Here is a 17,755-nt window from a genome sequence, read left to right on the forward strand (position 1 = left end):
GCTGCAAAATAAAATGTTTAACTTTACTATTGCGTTTTCCAATGGACTTTCCAAGTCATTTACTAGCTAATTATCTTGTAAGTGAATGATTACTTTATAGCTTAAAACATCTTTAAATGTCTTCCTTTTCACTGCAAATGAGTATAGATAAATCTGAAAAATTCATAAAACTCGATCCAAAGCAGTTGCAAAAGAATTATTTGAGTAAAGCGACGTGCTAAGTTAGTGAGCCGGTTAGCTAGGTCACATGATTTGGCATCAGTTATTAGACTTTATTATTCTCGTTAAAGCATTACAAAGATTGTGACCAAGCGAAAAGAACATATAGCTATCTTATTCTGTGACCTATGCTAAATCTAACTAAGAATAGTGAACTCAGAATGAAGTTGATCTGCACATAATTTACACGGCTGACTGAAAAGCACTCTGTTCACATTACTTATAAGAGATAAGACCAAAAAAAACATAATTTCCCTTTTTTTGCGTGACAGGAAAGAGATACCGCTAGCGTGTTTAAACTGTACGGCTAGTGCAAACAAACGAAAGGTCGCATTTCCAGGAAAGTTGCTTAAAGTGTTAGCGATCTAGACAAGTTTGATGCCCATTAGCGCGCCACCACAGGGGGAGGTATAACTAAACGCTAGCAACCTGTGAAGAAAAACGTTAGCTCCCGTTTCTTATCTGGCGGAACGGCTAATGAGTTTGTCCTAGTTCCTTCTCATTGACTTTTATAGCGCCGACATGTCGATTAGCCGAGTGGAATTAAAATGTTCCGGAAAAAACGGACAGCAGCGCTCATCTTGTTATTTTAAGGAGGATTATCTTTTTTTTTTTACGGTTTATTGGAGGGATGTTTTTTTTCTCCTGATAAGGGGTATCATTTTTTACTTTGCATGCTACACGAAGTGATCACAGTATCAAACCCCAGTAAACAAAAAATAGACGAGAGAAATACTGTATGTCACTTCTAAGCATGATACAAGTGCTCCAATACTAAATGTCATACATGCCTTGGCTAAGAACAATACCTCACTCATTCATCTTAGCTGTGCACATTTATAGTTAAAAATAAACCGTAAAATACTACATTGTGAAAGTGTAACGTTTGGCCAGTTATGGCCCTGGAGAGCTCTCATAGTGGCACGTGGGAAGCTAATTTAATGATAAAGGTGTAAAAAAAATGAAATATATACACTACAATGTTTAGTACAGAAAAAAACAATGTAGTACCTATAGCTGTGGAACAGATTATTTATCTTCTATACCAATTTGACATTGTTTTTTTAAACAGTTATTATGTGGAGTTTATCTGCTCAACTTAAATGTCTAGAACACACCAAAGAGTATTTTCTCACTATGTCGTTTATTTTATAATATTTAAAATTTGTCCGATTAGCAACTCCAATACTCACACATGCCTTGGCCAAAAGAAATACGCACACACACACATATATATATATATATATATATATATATATATATATATATATATATATATAAATAATATAAAATCATCAATCCATTACTTGCACCGCTTATCCTCAGTAGGGTCGTGGGGGTGCTGGAGCCCATGCCAGCTATCTTCGGTCAGTGGGCAGGGGACACCCTAAACTGGTTGCCAGCCAGTTGCAGGGCACACAGAGACAGACAACTCATTCTCTCATTCACACCTCGGGACAAATTGAAATGGCCAATTAACCTGACATGCATGTTTTGTGGAATGTGGGAGGAAAACAGAGTGTCCGGAGGAAACCCACACAAGCACTGGGAGAACATGAAAACTCCGCACAGGAAGGCTGGTAGCTGGATTTTATCCCATGACCTCAGAAATGTGCTGCGGACGCCCTAACCTCTCAGCCGCCATGTCGCCCATATATATACAGTACACACACACATATATATATATATATATATATATATATATATATATATATATATATATATATATGGATATCAGAATCCTATTTTAGGGCTCTCCAGTGCCTCGCACACTTACGAAGAGGTAGAGAAGGAGACACGACAGAGTTGTGCCACTGCTTGTATAGAAAATCCAAAATATATTTTAACGAGAAAGATATATATTTAATGTGATATACAAATGCTTCAAATATTTCCAACAAGCCAAGCTCTTCAGTGCCTCATAGACATTACACAGAGGTAGAGGATGCACGACCAAGTTGTGCTACTACTTCTCTAGAGAAAAAATACATTGTATTAAGAAACATAAATGCTTCAAATATCTATTACAAGCCAAGCTTTTCTGTGCTCGTGGACATTTCGTAAAGGTAGATAGGAGGCATGACCAAGTTGTTCTTCTATAGAAAAACAAAATATATTCTAATAAGGAATATACAGTATATGTTTTGATTCTTATCTTGGCCAAGCTCTCCAGTGCGCCCTTTACGAAGAGGTAGAAAAGAGACACGACCAAGTGCCACTATTTGTATAGAAAATCTAAATTTATTCTAATGAGAAACATAAATGCTTCAAATCTTTAAGAAGCCAAACTTTTTTCAGTGCCTTGTGGACCTTACTAAGAGGTAGAGAGGAGGCACGACCAAGTTGTGCTACTACAGCTAAAGAAAAACAATATATTGTATTATAAAACAAATGCTTCAAATCTTTATAATAATCCAAGCTCTTCAGTGCCTGGTTGACATTCTATAAAAAAACAAAATATAAGAAACATATTTGCTTAGAATGTTATCTTAGCCGAACCTTAATGTGCCTCTTGGAAATGATGGACAGGTAGAAAGGAAACGTGATCAATTTGTGCTACTCCCTCTATGGAAAATAGGAAAATATTACAGTGAGAAACATAAATGCTTGAAATCTTTCGAACAAAGTCGTTTCGGCTGATTGAATATTATCGCACGGATAAATGTGACTAAGTAAAGTGCTCTTTTTTTCCATCGGGCAGATAATTGTGATCGTGCATCCCCTGTTTATTAGTGTTGTTTTTGCTGAATGCTAGAGGGGCCAGCGCAAGAAAATGCGCTGTTTTTTCCGGACAATCTATTAACAGCCACGGAACGGTCGCCAATTCTCAGGGGAGCCCCCCAGGACAATTTGTTTGACGTGCTGTTTTGAAGAAGAAAAAAACGTTTTCCAAAACACGGCGGGAATATCAAAATATTTTTTTCTTGTGGGTTCTGCAAAATGTCCTGAATTTTATAACATTGTGAGATGTTTTTAGGTATTTCCCATTTCTTTTATATATTTTTTAATCATAATTCACAAATGAACATAGTGTAAGAGTTTGATATATTACTCATAACTCCAAAAAAACAATTAGGTCTTCACAAACTGTTGCTACGTGATACGATGCTTCTTCAATCAACAATCGTAACCACAATAACAAACACGATATTATAACACCTCAATCAACAGTTAGCATTCATATCTTTTTAATTGCTGAATTTTTACAGCTTCCTTTTTCCAGTACCAGTGTGTCTCATCAGATTACCCATGTATGTGCCGCGGGAAATTATCCATTTGATTGGCCCTGAATCTCATTAGAGGAAATCATCTCCATTTATTTTTTGTATATCAATGTCAGCTGCAAGTATACGGTAAGAATTTGTTCGCTACAATTAAGGAAGCTAAATCCTAAATAATGCGTGTTAAAATTCAACACAAATGATGTAAAACAAAAGATGTTTTTTAATTATTACAGTGCTGTATTTATTGACACTACAATTTAGAAAAGAAAATGAGATTTCCTGCAATGTCCAAAATAAAACACAAATGCCGCATAGTGGCAGAAAAATGTACTGGGGTTTTTTCATCAGACGTTTTAGTGATTTACCGGGATTGTGCCACGGGAAATGAACAGAAATCGTATTAAAAAAAATCTAGCAATGTCAGCTGCTAATATACAGTTAAAAGTCATTAGCTAAAATTAAGTACTCTTAATGACAATTAAAATTGCTAAATATCATGTCGAGGGCACATTAGAACTAGTCAAGTCATGTTTATTTGTATAGCCCTTAATCACGAGGAGTTTCAAAGGGCTGCACAGACTGCAGATTATTGCAAACAAGACTATTATTACACCATCCCCTGATCTAAAACTTACATGAGGGCAAGGAAAAACTCAAAAACATCAGTATGAGGAAAATGAAGAAACCTTGAGAAGGGACCGCACATGAGGTAATCCCCCTTCCAGCATGACCAGGCTGCAACGGATGTTGCAATAACAAATAATACACAAATATTGTCATGAAATATAGGTAATTAAGCCTAGATTTAAACAGTTCCACTGAAGTTGCAGATCAGATCTCCTGCCCGCTGCTATCAATAAACAGCAGCTTGCACACCCCAACGGAGCTTTTATTTTGGACTGTACTCTCAAATCCATTCAATATGTGGACTGAGCAATTCGGGAAAACACTGGACTATGTGTAATGTAAGATCAAACATCAAACATTCCGGTTGTATCCACCAACTTTGTTTGTCCCTCACCCCCCTCATCACCCCCAGCCTACTTACAACAAAGACAGTTAGTTCTTTGTTCCTTTATCTCTTTGTTTCCTTATCCTCACTGTAAATGTGGAACTGGAGTCGTCCAATTTCGTTGTCACAGCATATCCCATGTTGTAACAATGACAATAAAGGCATATTCTATTCTATTCTATTCTATTCTAATCTCAGTGGGCAGAGCATTCCACAGCACCAGGCCCCGAATGGAGAATGCTCTCGAACCTGCCGATCTCTTCTTGGCTCTTGGGATCACTAGTAGACCAGCATTTTTAGAGCGAATGCTCCTTTTCAGGGTAAACCGATTTCCTTAGTTTTTATTATTGGAAAGGACACACTTATAGGCTAACTTTACTTTTAATTAAATGTTGAAATAGGTTGTCTGTGATGTAACAACAATTTTCGTCACATCTCAATTTGACTACATGTGTAGATACACGTCAACAAATTATGATAAGCCCATCTTCAAAGTTTTTCATTGTAACCTTAAAGGTGTGGTGTGTCGTTGACAATGCCCAACAGAGTTCAAAGAGCCTTTATGCTTTTTATTCAATGGGCCTATCGGTTTTCATTTTACTTTTAGCAAAGCTGTTTGGTGCAGACACATTAGAATGGGGGAAAGGGTATACAGTGACTTCTTACTCACCGGCGCGTTTTTCTTGGTTTGTATTTGTTAGTGTAGCATAAAAAATTTGAAAGTACAGAAAGGTCTTCTTCAAATACAGTCCAAAGGCCAACCAAAATAGCAAGAAACATGACAAAAGAACAATTTACGTAAAACAATGTTTTTTGATCGTTAACTATCCGGTATTTTTTTACAATTCAATTTTGAAAGGAAACCGACCTTTCCTGGAGTGTCCAACATGAAGCACAAGTCACTCAGTGGTTAGAAAATGTAGAGTGTAGCATCTGACGTTTTAGTGATTTCCTACCAAGGGTCCGCGAGATATTATCCATTTGATTAGGTCTAAATAACATTATTGGAAATTATATCATTTTTTGGGCCATCAATGTCACCTGCAAATTCACATTAAAAGGTGATTTGATAGAACTCAAATGGCAATTAAAAACGCTAAAAAGCATGTCCAGGGCACGTCTGAATTTAAGTTAATTGACGTAAAAAAACAAAAACAAAAAACAAAAAAACTTTGTTGATGCGCTATTATTTACAATACAACGTATAAAGGGAATTAACCTTTTTTTTTTGGTAATTTTCAACATGAAACACAAATGCCAATCAGTGGCAAAAAAATGACATCCCTCGAAAACAATCACTCAAAACTCAAAATTTCGATTCCCCTGATGTCGAATTGAAAGTGTTAAATCTTTACAATTAAGTGAAAATCGTCACAAATAAACCTTGCAAAATATCAGAGTGATAAAGCAATAAAAAATTGTACGGTAAACAGGATAGCGATAAGCGCAGCTTGGTTCTATCGGAGATAAAAAAAAAAATATAATCTTTTTCAGTGTCTCAGGTTAATAATGCATACGTAATAAATGTGAGTAGGCAAATTATTCCTTTTATAAAATGCGATTTGATTGAAGTCATTTATTTCCGTATGTCGTAAACGTTGGGCTATAATACGATTATAAATGGATGTTCGCTAATTCAAGCAATACACATTCAGATTATTCTATTATTTATGTGTTTGGGCTTTGCACAATAGATGAGTCAAGAAAACATTTTAGTCAAGTCATGTAAAGTCACATTTATTTGTGTAGCCCTTAATCACAAGGAGTCTCAAAGGGCTGCACAGACCACAGATTATTGCAAACCACAGACTATTATTACACCATCCCCCGATCTAAAACTTACACGAGGGCAAGGAAAAACTCAAAAACCTCAAAATGAGGAAATAGGAGAATCCTTGAGAAGGGACCGCACAAGAGGTAATCCCCCGTCCATGATGACCAGCCTGCAATGGATGTTGCAATAACAAATTATAAACAGATATTGTCAACAAAAAATATAGGTTATTCATCTGCTATGGAATAGAAGTGTCTTTTAAGCTTAGATTTGCCTCAAATTTATTATCTTGAAAAATGTAGGAATGGAAATTTTTAAATTTTTGTCTTTTGGGGTTTTTCTTTGTGTTTTTTTTTTGTGAATGTGATTTTATTATTAAGATAAATGGTGTCTAAAGTAATCTCTTCAGAATTAAATAATAATCATAAATTAATAACACATTTCTATATAAATCTAATATAAAATTAATGTGAAAAAAATAAATATATAATTTCAAAAGAATACATTATCGGCTTTTGGAACAAAATGATTGTTCTCCGGGTTTGTTTTTGTATTTCGAAGTCTTACAAAAATATGATTTAATCTTTATTAAAGGAATTATTATTTTTTAATCTTAATAATATTAGTAATAAGGAGTATTACTTTTGATATACTATTTTTATCTTTTTTATTTATAAAAATGCAATTGTGGGTTTTATATATCAGCAGAGGCAGCATGTGCGGCACAGTTCATGTCTTGGGAACCTCCTGCGTGGGTTCAAATCCAGCTCCAGACTTCCTGTGCAGAGTTTGTATGTTCTCCCCGTGTTTGCGTGGGTTTCCTCCGGGCACTCCGGTTTCCTCCCACATTCCAAAAACATGCATGTCAGGTGAATTGGCCGGTCCAAATTGTCCCTAGGTGTGATTGAGCGAGCGAGTGAGTTGTCTGTCCCCGTGTGCCCTGCGATTGGCTGGCAACCAGTTCAGGGTGTCCCCTGCCCACTGCCCGATGATTGCTGGGATGGGCTCCAGCACCCCCGCGACCCTACTGAGGATAAGCGGTGTAGCTAATGAGATGAGATATATCAGCAGAAAATTATTTTATTTTTCTTATTCAACATTACACTTTTTTGATTCGCTTTTGGTAAACACAAAAACAATATAAAGGTTTATAAAGGTTTTAAAGCAGTATTCAAATATTTTTACATTTTACTTTATATTTTTAGCTATGGATAAAAAATGTATATATATATATATATATATATATACAGTATATATATATATATATAATATAATAACTACTGAATGATGAATAATTTTTTTTGTTTGTTTTTGTTTTGGTTTGGTTTTAATTGTATTTTACCAGCAAATGCTTTTTTTATTATTTAACCATACATTTAAAAAAAAGTTTGGGGGTAAATAAAAATAATAAGGAAATGCTACTATTCATTTTATTTTTGAATTTTTTAATATAATAAAGACTATATATACATTGGCAGATACATTTACTAAAATATTCATTCAAGATACTATATTTATAGTATATTTCATTTAATATCTTCTTTTTTTCATATATTTTATCAGCAGGTATTTTTCTCATATTATTATTTTACAACACATTTTAAATAATGTATTTTTCATTTATATATATATATATATATATATATATATTATATCATTATATCAGCAGTTAATTATGCAAATTTTATTTATATTATTAAACATTTGTTTAGATTTCTTCTTGGTAAATTCGGAAAAAGATCTATTTTTCTTTTTCTCAATATAATAATAATATAAAAGAAGTATTTTTTAATTTCATCACCAGATTTCTTTAATTCATTATTATTTTATTTATTTTATTATTCTTGTATAACAACACATTTTTAGATTATTTTTTTGAAACATTTAAAAAAAAGTATTTATTTCTTATTGTGGTACCTTAAATTTAAAAAAAAATCTGATTCATTCATAAAAGTTAGACATACAAGATTTAATAAATATCCCCAAAAATAAATACACACACACATATATATATATATATATATATATATATATATATATATATCCATTCCATAAAATTTTCCGTTTTCAAACATGTCTGAAAAATGTCTAGCGAGCCACTAGGGCAGCGCTAAAGAGCCACAGGTTGCTGACCCCCGTGCTAAGTGAGGCTGCTCCTATTCATTCCAACAAAAAGGGTTCTTACGGGTGACCGAAATCCTTGAAAATGCTTGAATTTTAATGTTTTATATTCAAGGTTTGAAAGGTGCTTGAATTTTGGGTGAAGTGCTTGTAAATGCTTGAAATTGTTGCCATGATTCTTGGCTGTCTAACTTGATAGGACACGCATTAAAAGAAAGTCTTAAAAATGACACCGGCACACCTTCTCTGGTGGCTTGGCTTTGCATTTCTTCTTCCCTCGTGACTACTCCAGCTCACATTAGTTTGTATCGCGTTGTCGTGTGAAGCGTTATCGCTTTCAAGAGGTGCATAAGGACAGTTGCACCAGACCAATATGCTGGGTACTGGAGAAATTGGAAAATTGGCTTTGATAGTGCTTAACTTGAATTTGTTCATGAAAAGGGTGTACAAAACATAGTTCCAAGGACGTCACAAGATGACGCCAGAGTCACTTTTGTGTATGAATGAGTTGTGTATGAATATTTTATTGAACCGTTATAAAGAAAAAATAGAAACGTGTGGTTTTTCGATCAATAATAGCCGTGCAGACCAGGGGTCGGCAACCCCAGAAACAGCCGCGAACATTCAAACTATTTTGATAAAAATGTCTACGAAAACACTAGAGCAGCGCTAAAGAGCCACGTGAGGCTCTAGAGCTGCGGGTTGCTGACCCCCGTGTTCAGTGAAGCTCCTTCTCCTCATTTTGACATGCAATGGAACCTCGGTTTTCGAACGCCTCTCAGTTCGGATAAATCGGTGTTCGACCAAAAATGTAGAGAAATTCTTGCTTCGCTGTTCGGTCAAAAAAATCGGAGTTCGAACGCCGGTACGCTAAGGTGCAATGCTGAGCGGAACCTAATTATGCCTCCGAAGAAGGTCGGTGCAAGCAGGACACGTAAAAAAAACAAACAAGTTGTTCGTCCAACTATTGCCTTTAAGAAAGACATAATAGCTAAATATGAAAGAGGTGTACGAATTTCCAATCTTGCTAGTGAATACAGTATGGCTAAATCTACTATCAGAACGATAGTAAAGAATAAGGAGGCTGTGAAATCGAGTGATGCGGCTAAGGAAGTTAACGCTATAAGCAAGCAACTGCCGCAAGTTTTGGAAGAGGTTGAACATTTTTGATGATTTTTCTCTCCCCACCGTCCACCACAAAGGTAAGAAATCCTATTCATAATCCTTTTTTTATTTTTACACGTTCATGTTAGCGTAATCTTTCGTACGGAAGATTACGCTAACGCGAACGTACAATTGGCCTGGGTTAGCTTCATGTTTACGTTCGTGGTAAACATTCAGGGTGTTGGAACGGATGAAAACGATTTTACATTACTTTTAATGGGAAAAACGATTTTCGGTGATCGACCAAATCAGTTTTCGAACAGGGTTCTGGAACGGATTATGGTCGAGAACCGGGGTTCCACTGTAGTTCTGAGGATGTCACAAGATGATGCCAGAGTCACTTTTCAATAGGCGCAATGTAATGAATATTTCATCCAACTGCGTGAGAGAGGGGGAGAAAAACTTGTGGTTTTCCAATCAATAATAATCGTTCAGACGGAAAGATGTGTGACGCCGATTGCGGTCGGCCCCGAAAGCTTTTTGCAAAACGACCAATAAATGACGGAATGAAAAGCGGGAGGCGTGGCCTCTCAGGTACGCCGGCCCGCCTTTAATAAGCGGCGGACGGAGCCCAGGAGCCAGTCAGGCAACCGCCGTCTTCATCCTCCTCATCATCGTCTCTGCAAGACTTCGAAAAGTAAGTGTCACAATGACCAAGATCTCCAGGATCCCATTGACGGTTTTCATTTATCGGGAAAAGGTTTCGTTCGCTATGCCGAGATTGTCTGTGATGCTGGCCGCCCTCCTGGTGTGCCTGTTGGTGTTTTGGGGGGGCCTGGCCCACGCTTACCCCCCCAAGCCCGAGAGTCCCGGCACCAACGCCTCCCCGGAGGACTGGGCCAAGTACCAGGCGGCCGTCCGACACTACGTCAACCTTATCACCAGGCAGAGGTGAGCAAAAGGGGGAGGACGGGTGGCCCTCCTCCGGCACGGCTGCTGCTCCTGCTCAACAAGTCTGAGGACGGTCGATTCAGCTGTGTTGCGGGAGGGACATACGTTTGATTATTATCGGAAATTAAGTCACTGTAAAATGATTCCTTTTCTTGTTTTTCATTGACTTTCTATGTCCCACAGAATTGCCTCATAAACTAACTGTGTTGGGGGAGGAAAATTGTTTGAATGATATCATCATAATTACGCCACTATATCATTATTTTTTTGTTCATAGGTGTGCTTGAAATTCTTGAAAATGATTCAATTTTAATGTTGTGTTTTCAAGGATTTAAAAGTGGTTGAATTTTGGGTGAAGTACTTGTAAATGCTTGAAATTGTTGCCCTGTTTTTCAATAAGTTTGCCCCAAAATGATGCCAACACTATCCTCTGGTGGCTTTGTTTTACCATTTGATTTCTTCCCTTGAGATTAATAGCAGCTGGCATTGTGGCATTTTTACCCAACACATATAGGGACAGATTTGTCCTGAAAACAAATATGTACACAATTTACTCACGATCTATAAATCATATGTCTGGATAAATGCACACACAAATTTAAAATTCTTATTTGTAAGGCGCAGGTATATTTGTGGCTCTGAAAAATACACGATTCATACTGGATTATTTTGTATAATGATACTAGGGAAATTGGAAAATTGGCTTTGAAAGTCCTTAAAAAGTGCTTGAATTTAGCCTTGAAAATGGCGTACGAACTCTGTTTTTAATTTCCACATGAATTTCACCGAATTTCTTTAAGACAACTCAGCTGTGTTGGGGGAAGGAGCCTGGGCTGATTATTAATTATAATATAATATAATTTAAGTTACTATAATACATTATGGCAGCACGGCGGCGCAGTGGTTAGCGTGTGTGCGGCACAGTACTAAGGTCATGAGATCAAACCTCCTGTTTGGAGTTTGCATGTTTTCCCCGTGCTTGCGTGGGTTTTCTCCGGGCACTCTGGTTTCCTCCCACATTCCAAAAACATGCATGTCAGGTTAATTGGCCGGTCCAAATTGTCCCTAGGTGTGAATGAGCGAGTGAGTTGTCTGTCCCTGTGTGCCCTGGCAACCAGTTCAGGGTGTCCTCTGCCCACTCCCCGAGGATAGCTGGGATGGGCTCCAGTACCCCTGCGACCCTACTGAGGATAAGCGCCGTTCAGATAATGGATGGATGGATAATACAGTATATTATCTTTTTTACTCTCCACCTAAATTACACAGAATCCCCCTAAAATACACTTCTCAGCTGTGTTTGAGAGACAGGTTTGAAATATATATTAAGTAATTTTATAATTATTCTAATTTCTTATTACTAATTAACTCTGCGTGAATTTCACAGAATTGGCTAGAATCATTCTGCTGTGTTGGGGGAGGTGAACAGGATTGAATGACATTAAATTGCATTACATCATATCATAAACTAAGTCACTCATAAATGAAAAAAATACATATTTATATACAATCGAATTATATAATACTATAACATATAATACTGTAATGTAAATTTATCATTATTATATTTTCTTATTTTTGATTTAAGCTCCACATGAATTTCACAGATGTGCCTTGAATTTTCCAATTCATATTTAGCTTTTGAATTAGGATTATGAAAGAAATAATTCACAAAAATACATCATTCATAAATGAAGAAATACAATTTAAATTCTAGTAATATTCGGAAAGAATCATTAATGAATCAATCCAGGAAATCAATACAATCCAACCAAAATTCCTTCCCTCCACCGGAGTGACTCGATTCTCTTCATCGGCCACAAATTTTTATTTACCTCATATCGTCTGCGATTTTTGTGATGGAGTGTCTCCGGCCAAAAAGTTCAACGACTCCCCCAGCTCATTTTCCAACCCGACCGAATATTGCATCATAAAGTTGGAAGTAGTTCCACGGGTCCGTAAAAGGAAAAAAACGAGATTGTTCGGAGAGATCTAAGGAAAAAAAACAACTTTTTTGGGGGGGCTGACGATTACAAATGGCAAATGAATGTTTTTTTTGTTTGTTTTTTGTTTTTTCCTCCTAATTCCGCCCGGCGATTCCTGGCAGCTGAGTGGACTCGTTTCTACACTAAATTACCATCCAAGGGAGCGTGTAGCATCACACACTGTTAGGAAATTAAAACAAATGATAAAACCAGTATTTAGGAGCTGAAATGAGTTAGGCTAGCTACCAGCGAGGCTCAAAAAAAGAGACGGATGATTCGTACTTTTTTCCCTTGCCTAGTTCATGTCATTCCATCAAACATGTCTGTCCACCTGGTCTTGACCTTACACTAGTATATACTATATTGTTTACAATGAGATTTGATGCGGCACTCAAGGATAAACATGCAACAAGAAAGTGGAGTGGTGTGTCCCTTGCCCTACACTTTGTAGAGAAAAGGGATAGTCTTTGTCTCCACAGGGGTGTCTATCTCGTTTGATGTCAGGGGCCACATGGTAGAGCATAACTCTTTTGGGGGACAGACTTGTAGATTAAAGAGGAAGTAAGAAAGAATGAAAGGGGCAAAAAGAAAGAGAAAAAGAGAGGCAGAGAGAAAGAAGAAAGAGAAAGATCGAGATGAAGAGAGCAATAAAGAAAGAGGGTGAAAAAAGAGATACATAAAGAAAGATAGAAAGAAATACAGAAAGAAAGATAAATAGAAATAAAGAAAGTGGGAGAGAGAGAAAGAGAAGAGAAAAAAGAGAAAGAGTAGACGAAAGTGTAGAGAGAAAGGAAGGGAGCCAAATAATTTATAGAGAAAGTGAAAGAAAAACTGAAGGAAAGAAAAAAATGTGGCAGAGAGAAAGGGAGAGTAAAAAGAATGACAAAAAGGGAGAAGGGAGAGACACAGACAGAAAGAGAAAGGGAGAGAGAAGTAAAGAGAGAAGCAAGTGAAAGATGAAAAAAGAGAAAGAGAAAATGAAATACAGCTCCAGTTGCTTGGTGAGTGGGACCTGGCTTTGGTGAAATCAAGTGGACATATTTAAAAGTGTGGTTTATTTTCCTTTCTTGCAGGCTCGAATAAAACCCTTGGCGGGCCTGTTCCGGCTCACGGGCCGCATGTTTGACCCCCCCTGCCTTATGGTCTTGTATTGCTAGAGTAAGGAGCAAAATGAAAGACCAGGGAAAGAAACTTTCTTTGAGCCTGTTAGTCTTTGTTTTATGGGACTGCTATCAAAACCATAAATGTCATCCAGAGTGGGCAGAGAGCAGCCCGTGATTTTCTGGGCTGTTTTGATAACTCTCTAAGGCTTTGCAATGTGTGATTTTTTTTGGGTTGTCCAGATATGGGAAGAGATCATCCCCCGAGCAAGCCGTGGCCTGGCTGCTGTACGGCGCAGATCCCAACCAAGATTCCGATCCGCGGTACGATTACAACAGTGGCTGGTGGTAATCCAGCCAAAAAGGGACCAGTCCTCCTCCAAAATAAAAGGATGAAAAAAACAAAAAATACATGGATTTCTTGATCTTCGTGCATGTTTTCTTGCTCTCTTTGTCTGCGTTGCTTCTCTTTGTACACAACTTTGTAAATAATTTGTATGAGGAGAAAGTCTTTACAATAAAGATAATAATGGCATCAAATGAGCGTTTTTTTTCCTCTAACTAAAATAAAAAATGAGGAAAATAACTTGACAGTAAAGAAAATTATACCATCAAATGATGGGTTTTAGGGTTCTCAAAAAAATGAAATGGGGAAAATAACAAAAATGAATCATTGTAATGGGACAATCTAGTCATGTTTTCATTTCTGAAAGAAATAAAATAACGAAAAACATTTCACAAAGAAAGGAAGAACAGTTTACAATAAAGACAATGCATTCAATGAGTGTCAAGTCATGTTAATTTGTATAGCCCTTAATCACAAAGAGTCTCAAAGGGCTGCACAGCGAGAGCACGGATTATTGCAAAGCACACACTATTATTACACCATCCCCTGATCTAAAACCTGCATGAGGGCAAGGGAAAACTCTAAAACCTCAAAATGAGGAAATTGGGCAATCCTTGAGAAGGGACTTCACGTGAGGTAATCCCCCTTCAGGATGACCAGGCTGCAATGGATGTTGTAATAACAAATACTTTACAGATATTGTCAACAGGAAATATACGTCATTCGTGTGCTATAGAATAGTAGTGTCTTTTGAGCCTAGATTTAAACATTTCCTCTGAGGTTGCAGATTGACTGTTTTTTTTTTAAGTATTATATTGAGGAAAAAGGAGAAACGATTAACCATCATTTCTTGTCATTGTTTTTTTATTTGATTTAAGCAAGAAATATAAAGAAAATACTATTCAATGAAGAAAGTAAAGAAATCAGGTGAAGAACTTTACGATAAACGGCATAAAATGAGGAAAATAACAAAGAATATAATGGCATTCAGTAGTCGTGTTTGAATTTTGCACACAAATAAAGAAATGAAGGAAAGAACTAAACAAAGTAAACCATGGCATAAAATAATTGTCTTTTGCTTTCTCAAACAAACGAAGTAAAGAAATGAAGAACTTTACAAAAAGTAAACTAATGGCATAAATTGATCCAAAAAACGAATTTAACAATAACAAATAAAGGAATGAGGACAACAACTTGTCAATAAAGAAGTTGCCATAAAATTCGCGCTTTTTGATTTCTCTAACAAAAAAGAAATTAGGAAAATCATTTTACAATTATAAAAATAATCACATACAATACCGTTTCTCAGACAAATAGCATAAAATTTTAAAAAATGAAGAAAATAACTTTACAATAAAATAATAGCATGAAATGATAGAATATTTGATTCAGTTTTCAAATAAAATTAGGAAAACTGGCTGAAAAAGAATAATGTCATGAATTCATCGTGTATTGATTTATCTAATAAAGAAATTAGGAAAATTCCACAATAAAAGTGGCATAACAATATTGTTACTCGAAAAATCTATAAAGAAATGAAAAAATAATACCACAATGAAAAAAGAATGGCATCAAACAATCGTGTTTTGATATCATAAATAAACTAAATAAAAAAAAAACAAATAAAATAACAAAAGAAGGAAAATAACTTGACCATAAAGAAAATAAAGGCATAAAATATTGTCTATTCCTCCAGCAAACAACATTCCACCTCCTCCCGCGAAGCCAACATGAGGTGCAACGCAACTTTCATTCACTAGAGGTCGCCATCTCCCCAAACGATGCTCGTTAATTTCCGCTGACAATAGGTTCCGACACACGCTCGACTTGTGTTGTGTCCTCCCGTGTGTGTTGAGGTTCGGTACTGTCACCATTATCCTCCATCACCAAACCTTCTGAGAAGAAAACAGAACCCTTTTGATTACCCGGGAATTGTTTTTTTGTCGAGTGGGTTGCCGTGGAAAAGCCAGCTAGCGGATTAAACTGAACACGCCGTTGACGACGACGCCGTCATCAGTAGAACCGAGCCGCTCTCAGGGACGCGGCGGCCGGAAAAGGTAAGCAAAAAAGCGCCGTTGTCGAACAAAAGCCCAAAACGTTTTGCTCACTATTTTTAATTAGTTTTTTTTCGTCATTGATATGTATTTTTATTACCGTCTTTTTCCACTTTTTAAATCTGACAAAATATCAAATATTGCTTCTTTGTCTTGCTTATATTTAGCGTGAGAATTTATTTGAATGATTACGGTAGCCTAATTACCCTCGTTGCACCTGTGCTCTGACGTCACCGACACCATAACAATGAAATATTATTTCATATCCTTAATAAATCTTTTTTTTTCGTGTTGCATCCCAAAACGTCTGTTATTTTGTTATTTAAATGCAACCTACGTTGAATTAAAATTTCATATTAAAAAGCCATATTTTTAAACTGCGTGAGATATTGCGCATGCGCTTATGTGATGCACGTGTATTTTTTTTTCCGGCATGCAAAATATAACTTTTTATATTTTTATTTTTTATAATTATTTCAAGTTTATGTTTGAGTTGTCACTCTAAATCTTTTTAGCTATTATTAAATTCGGGAACACACTTTTTTTAATATACTGTATCACTAACATAACGTTTTCGTCCTCTTGCACATGTTTACCTTGTTTTAAGTTCACTAAAAGGAGAAGCCCTTGTCTAATGACAATAAAAGCCATTCATTCATTGATTTTTTTTAAAGCTGATTTAATTACGTAGGATGGAGAAATGTTTTTTTTTTAAATTTCATTTAGATCATGGGTGGCGAACAAGTTTGACACAAAGAGCCAACATTTTTAACTGTGAGAAACGACGAGCCACACCACGCACTGACCTGCCATGACAGACAAACACACACAATTAAAAACATATTATTTCCCATAACACACTCCTCTCCTTACAATACAACAAGTATTGTTCTTGTGTTGATTTCAAGGAAAGTGCCCAGCCTCAATACACACAAAAAACCTAAACATGAAACAAGGCAAAGAGCCACAGTATATAGAAAATAAGATAAGGCAAAGTTCCGCATTCTTATTGGCCAAGAGCCGCATGCAGCTCTAGAGCCACGTGTTCGCAACCCCTGATTAAGATCATCCATCATTATCTGCACCGCTTATCCTAAGTATGGTTGCAGGGGTTCTGGGGCAGGGGTACTGGAGCCCATTTAGGGCTGTGCACAGGGATCACCCTGAACTGGTTGCTTGCCAGTTGCAGGGCACACAACTCAGACAGAAAACTCACTCGCTCATTCACACATAGGGACAATTTGTACCAGCCAATCAACCTGACATGCATGTTTTTGGATGGAAACCGGATTGCCTGCACAGGACTCACTAACCACTCTCCCAACGTGCCACCCTAATTTCGATCAATCAATAAATAAATTAAAAAAAGGTCAGGCCCCTCTTTTGTGAATAACTTTAAACTACTAAAGTGGGTTATGTGAAATATAAAAATAATAAAAAAATATGATTTGCCTATACAGAAAACTTTAACTAGGAATTTTATTTTGAAAGTTTGCATATTTTCTGAAACACAAATGCACAATCACTTAACAAACTTGCTCAATATTAAAAATTTAAAATTCTGACCTAACTCTCACAAAAGTTTCTTTTCGAAGTGGAATTTAAGATTTGATTTAATCTGCATGAGAGATTAATTTAAATATTCTTTAGATCGGCTCTAAAATAAGCTCCTTGCTCACATTCCCTCAGGAAGATTTAAAAAGACGCCGTCAGGCTTAGTCATGGGCTTTTGATGGCATGCTTTTGTATTTTTGTTTTATTCATACCCAGTGTCATATTGACGTGCCACATTCAGCTATAAATATTACATTTACTTTTAGAAGTCGCTAAAAATAAGTTTACTTTTCCTACATCCACATAACAAAAGG

The 17,755-nt window shown here is 36.4% G+C and overlaps 2 protein-coding genes across 2 annotated transcripts in view; both read left to right on the top strand.

Annotated features, from left to right (window-relative positions):
• The first annotated feature begins 9,624 nt into the window (after nt 1-9,624).
• Nucleotides 9,625-13,967, top strand: pyyb (peptide YYb). Its single transcript, XM_088323694.1, has 3 exons — nt 9,625-10,151; nt 10,215-10,405; nt 13,731-13,967. The coding sequence occupies exons 2-3, from the start codon at nt 10,227-10,229 to the stop codon at nt 13,837-13,839; spliced, it is 288 nt and encodes a 95-aa protein (XP_088179820.1). The 5' UTR covers nt 9,625-10,151; nt 10,215-10,226; the 3' UTR covers nt 13,840-13,967.
• Nucleotides 13,968-15,599: 1,632 nt separating this feature from the next.
• mpp2b (MAGUK p55 scaffold protein 2b) overlaps nt 15,600-17,755 on the top strand; it is a 28,969-nt gene continuing 26,813 nt past the window's right edge. Inside the window, exon 1 of the mRNA XM_088323299.1 lies at nt 15,600-15,890. The gene's annotated coding sequence lies outside the window, so the exon portion shown is untranslated. The remainder of the gene's footprint in view (nt 15,891-17,755) is intronic.

Source organism: Urocampus carinirostris, chromosome 19 (assembly GCF_059441175.1).
Source record: "Urocampus carinirostris isolate Australia breed hairy pipefish chromosome 19, RoL_Ucar_1.0, whole genome shotgun sequence".
Classification (NCBI taxonomy): domain Eukaryota; kingdom Metazoa; phylum Chordata; class Actinopteri; order Syngnathiformes; family Syngnathidae; genus Urocampus; species Urocampus carinirostris.

Coding starts and splice junctions, on each gene's coding strand:
- pyyb (XM_088323694.1), top strand. CDS start 10,227: ATGCCGAGATTGTCTGTGATGCTGGCCGCCCTCCTGGTGTGCCTGTTG. Junction 10,406..13,730: donor AACCTTATCACCAGGCAGAG/GTGAGCAAAAGG, acceptor TGGGTTGTCCAG/ATATGGGAAGAGATCATCCC.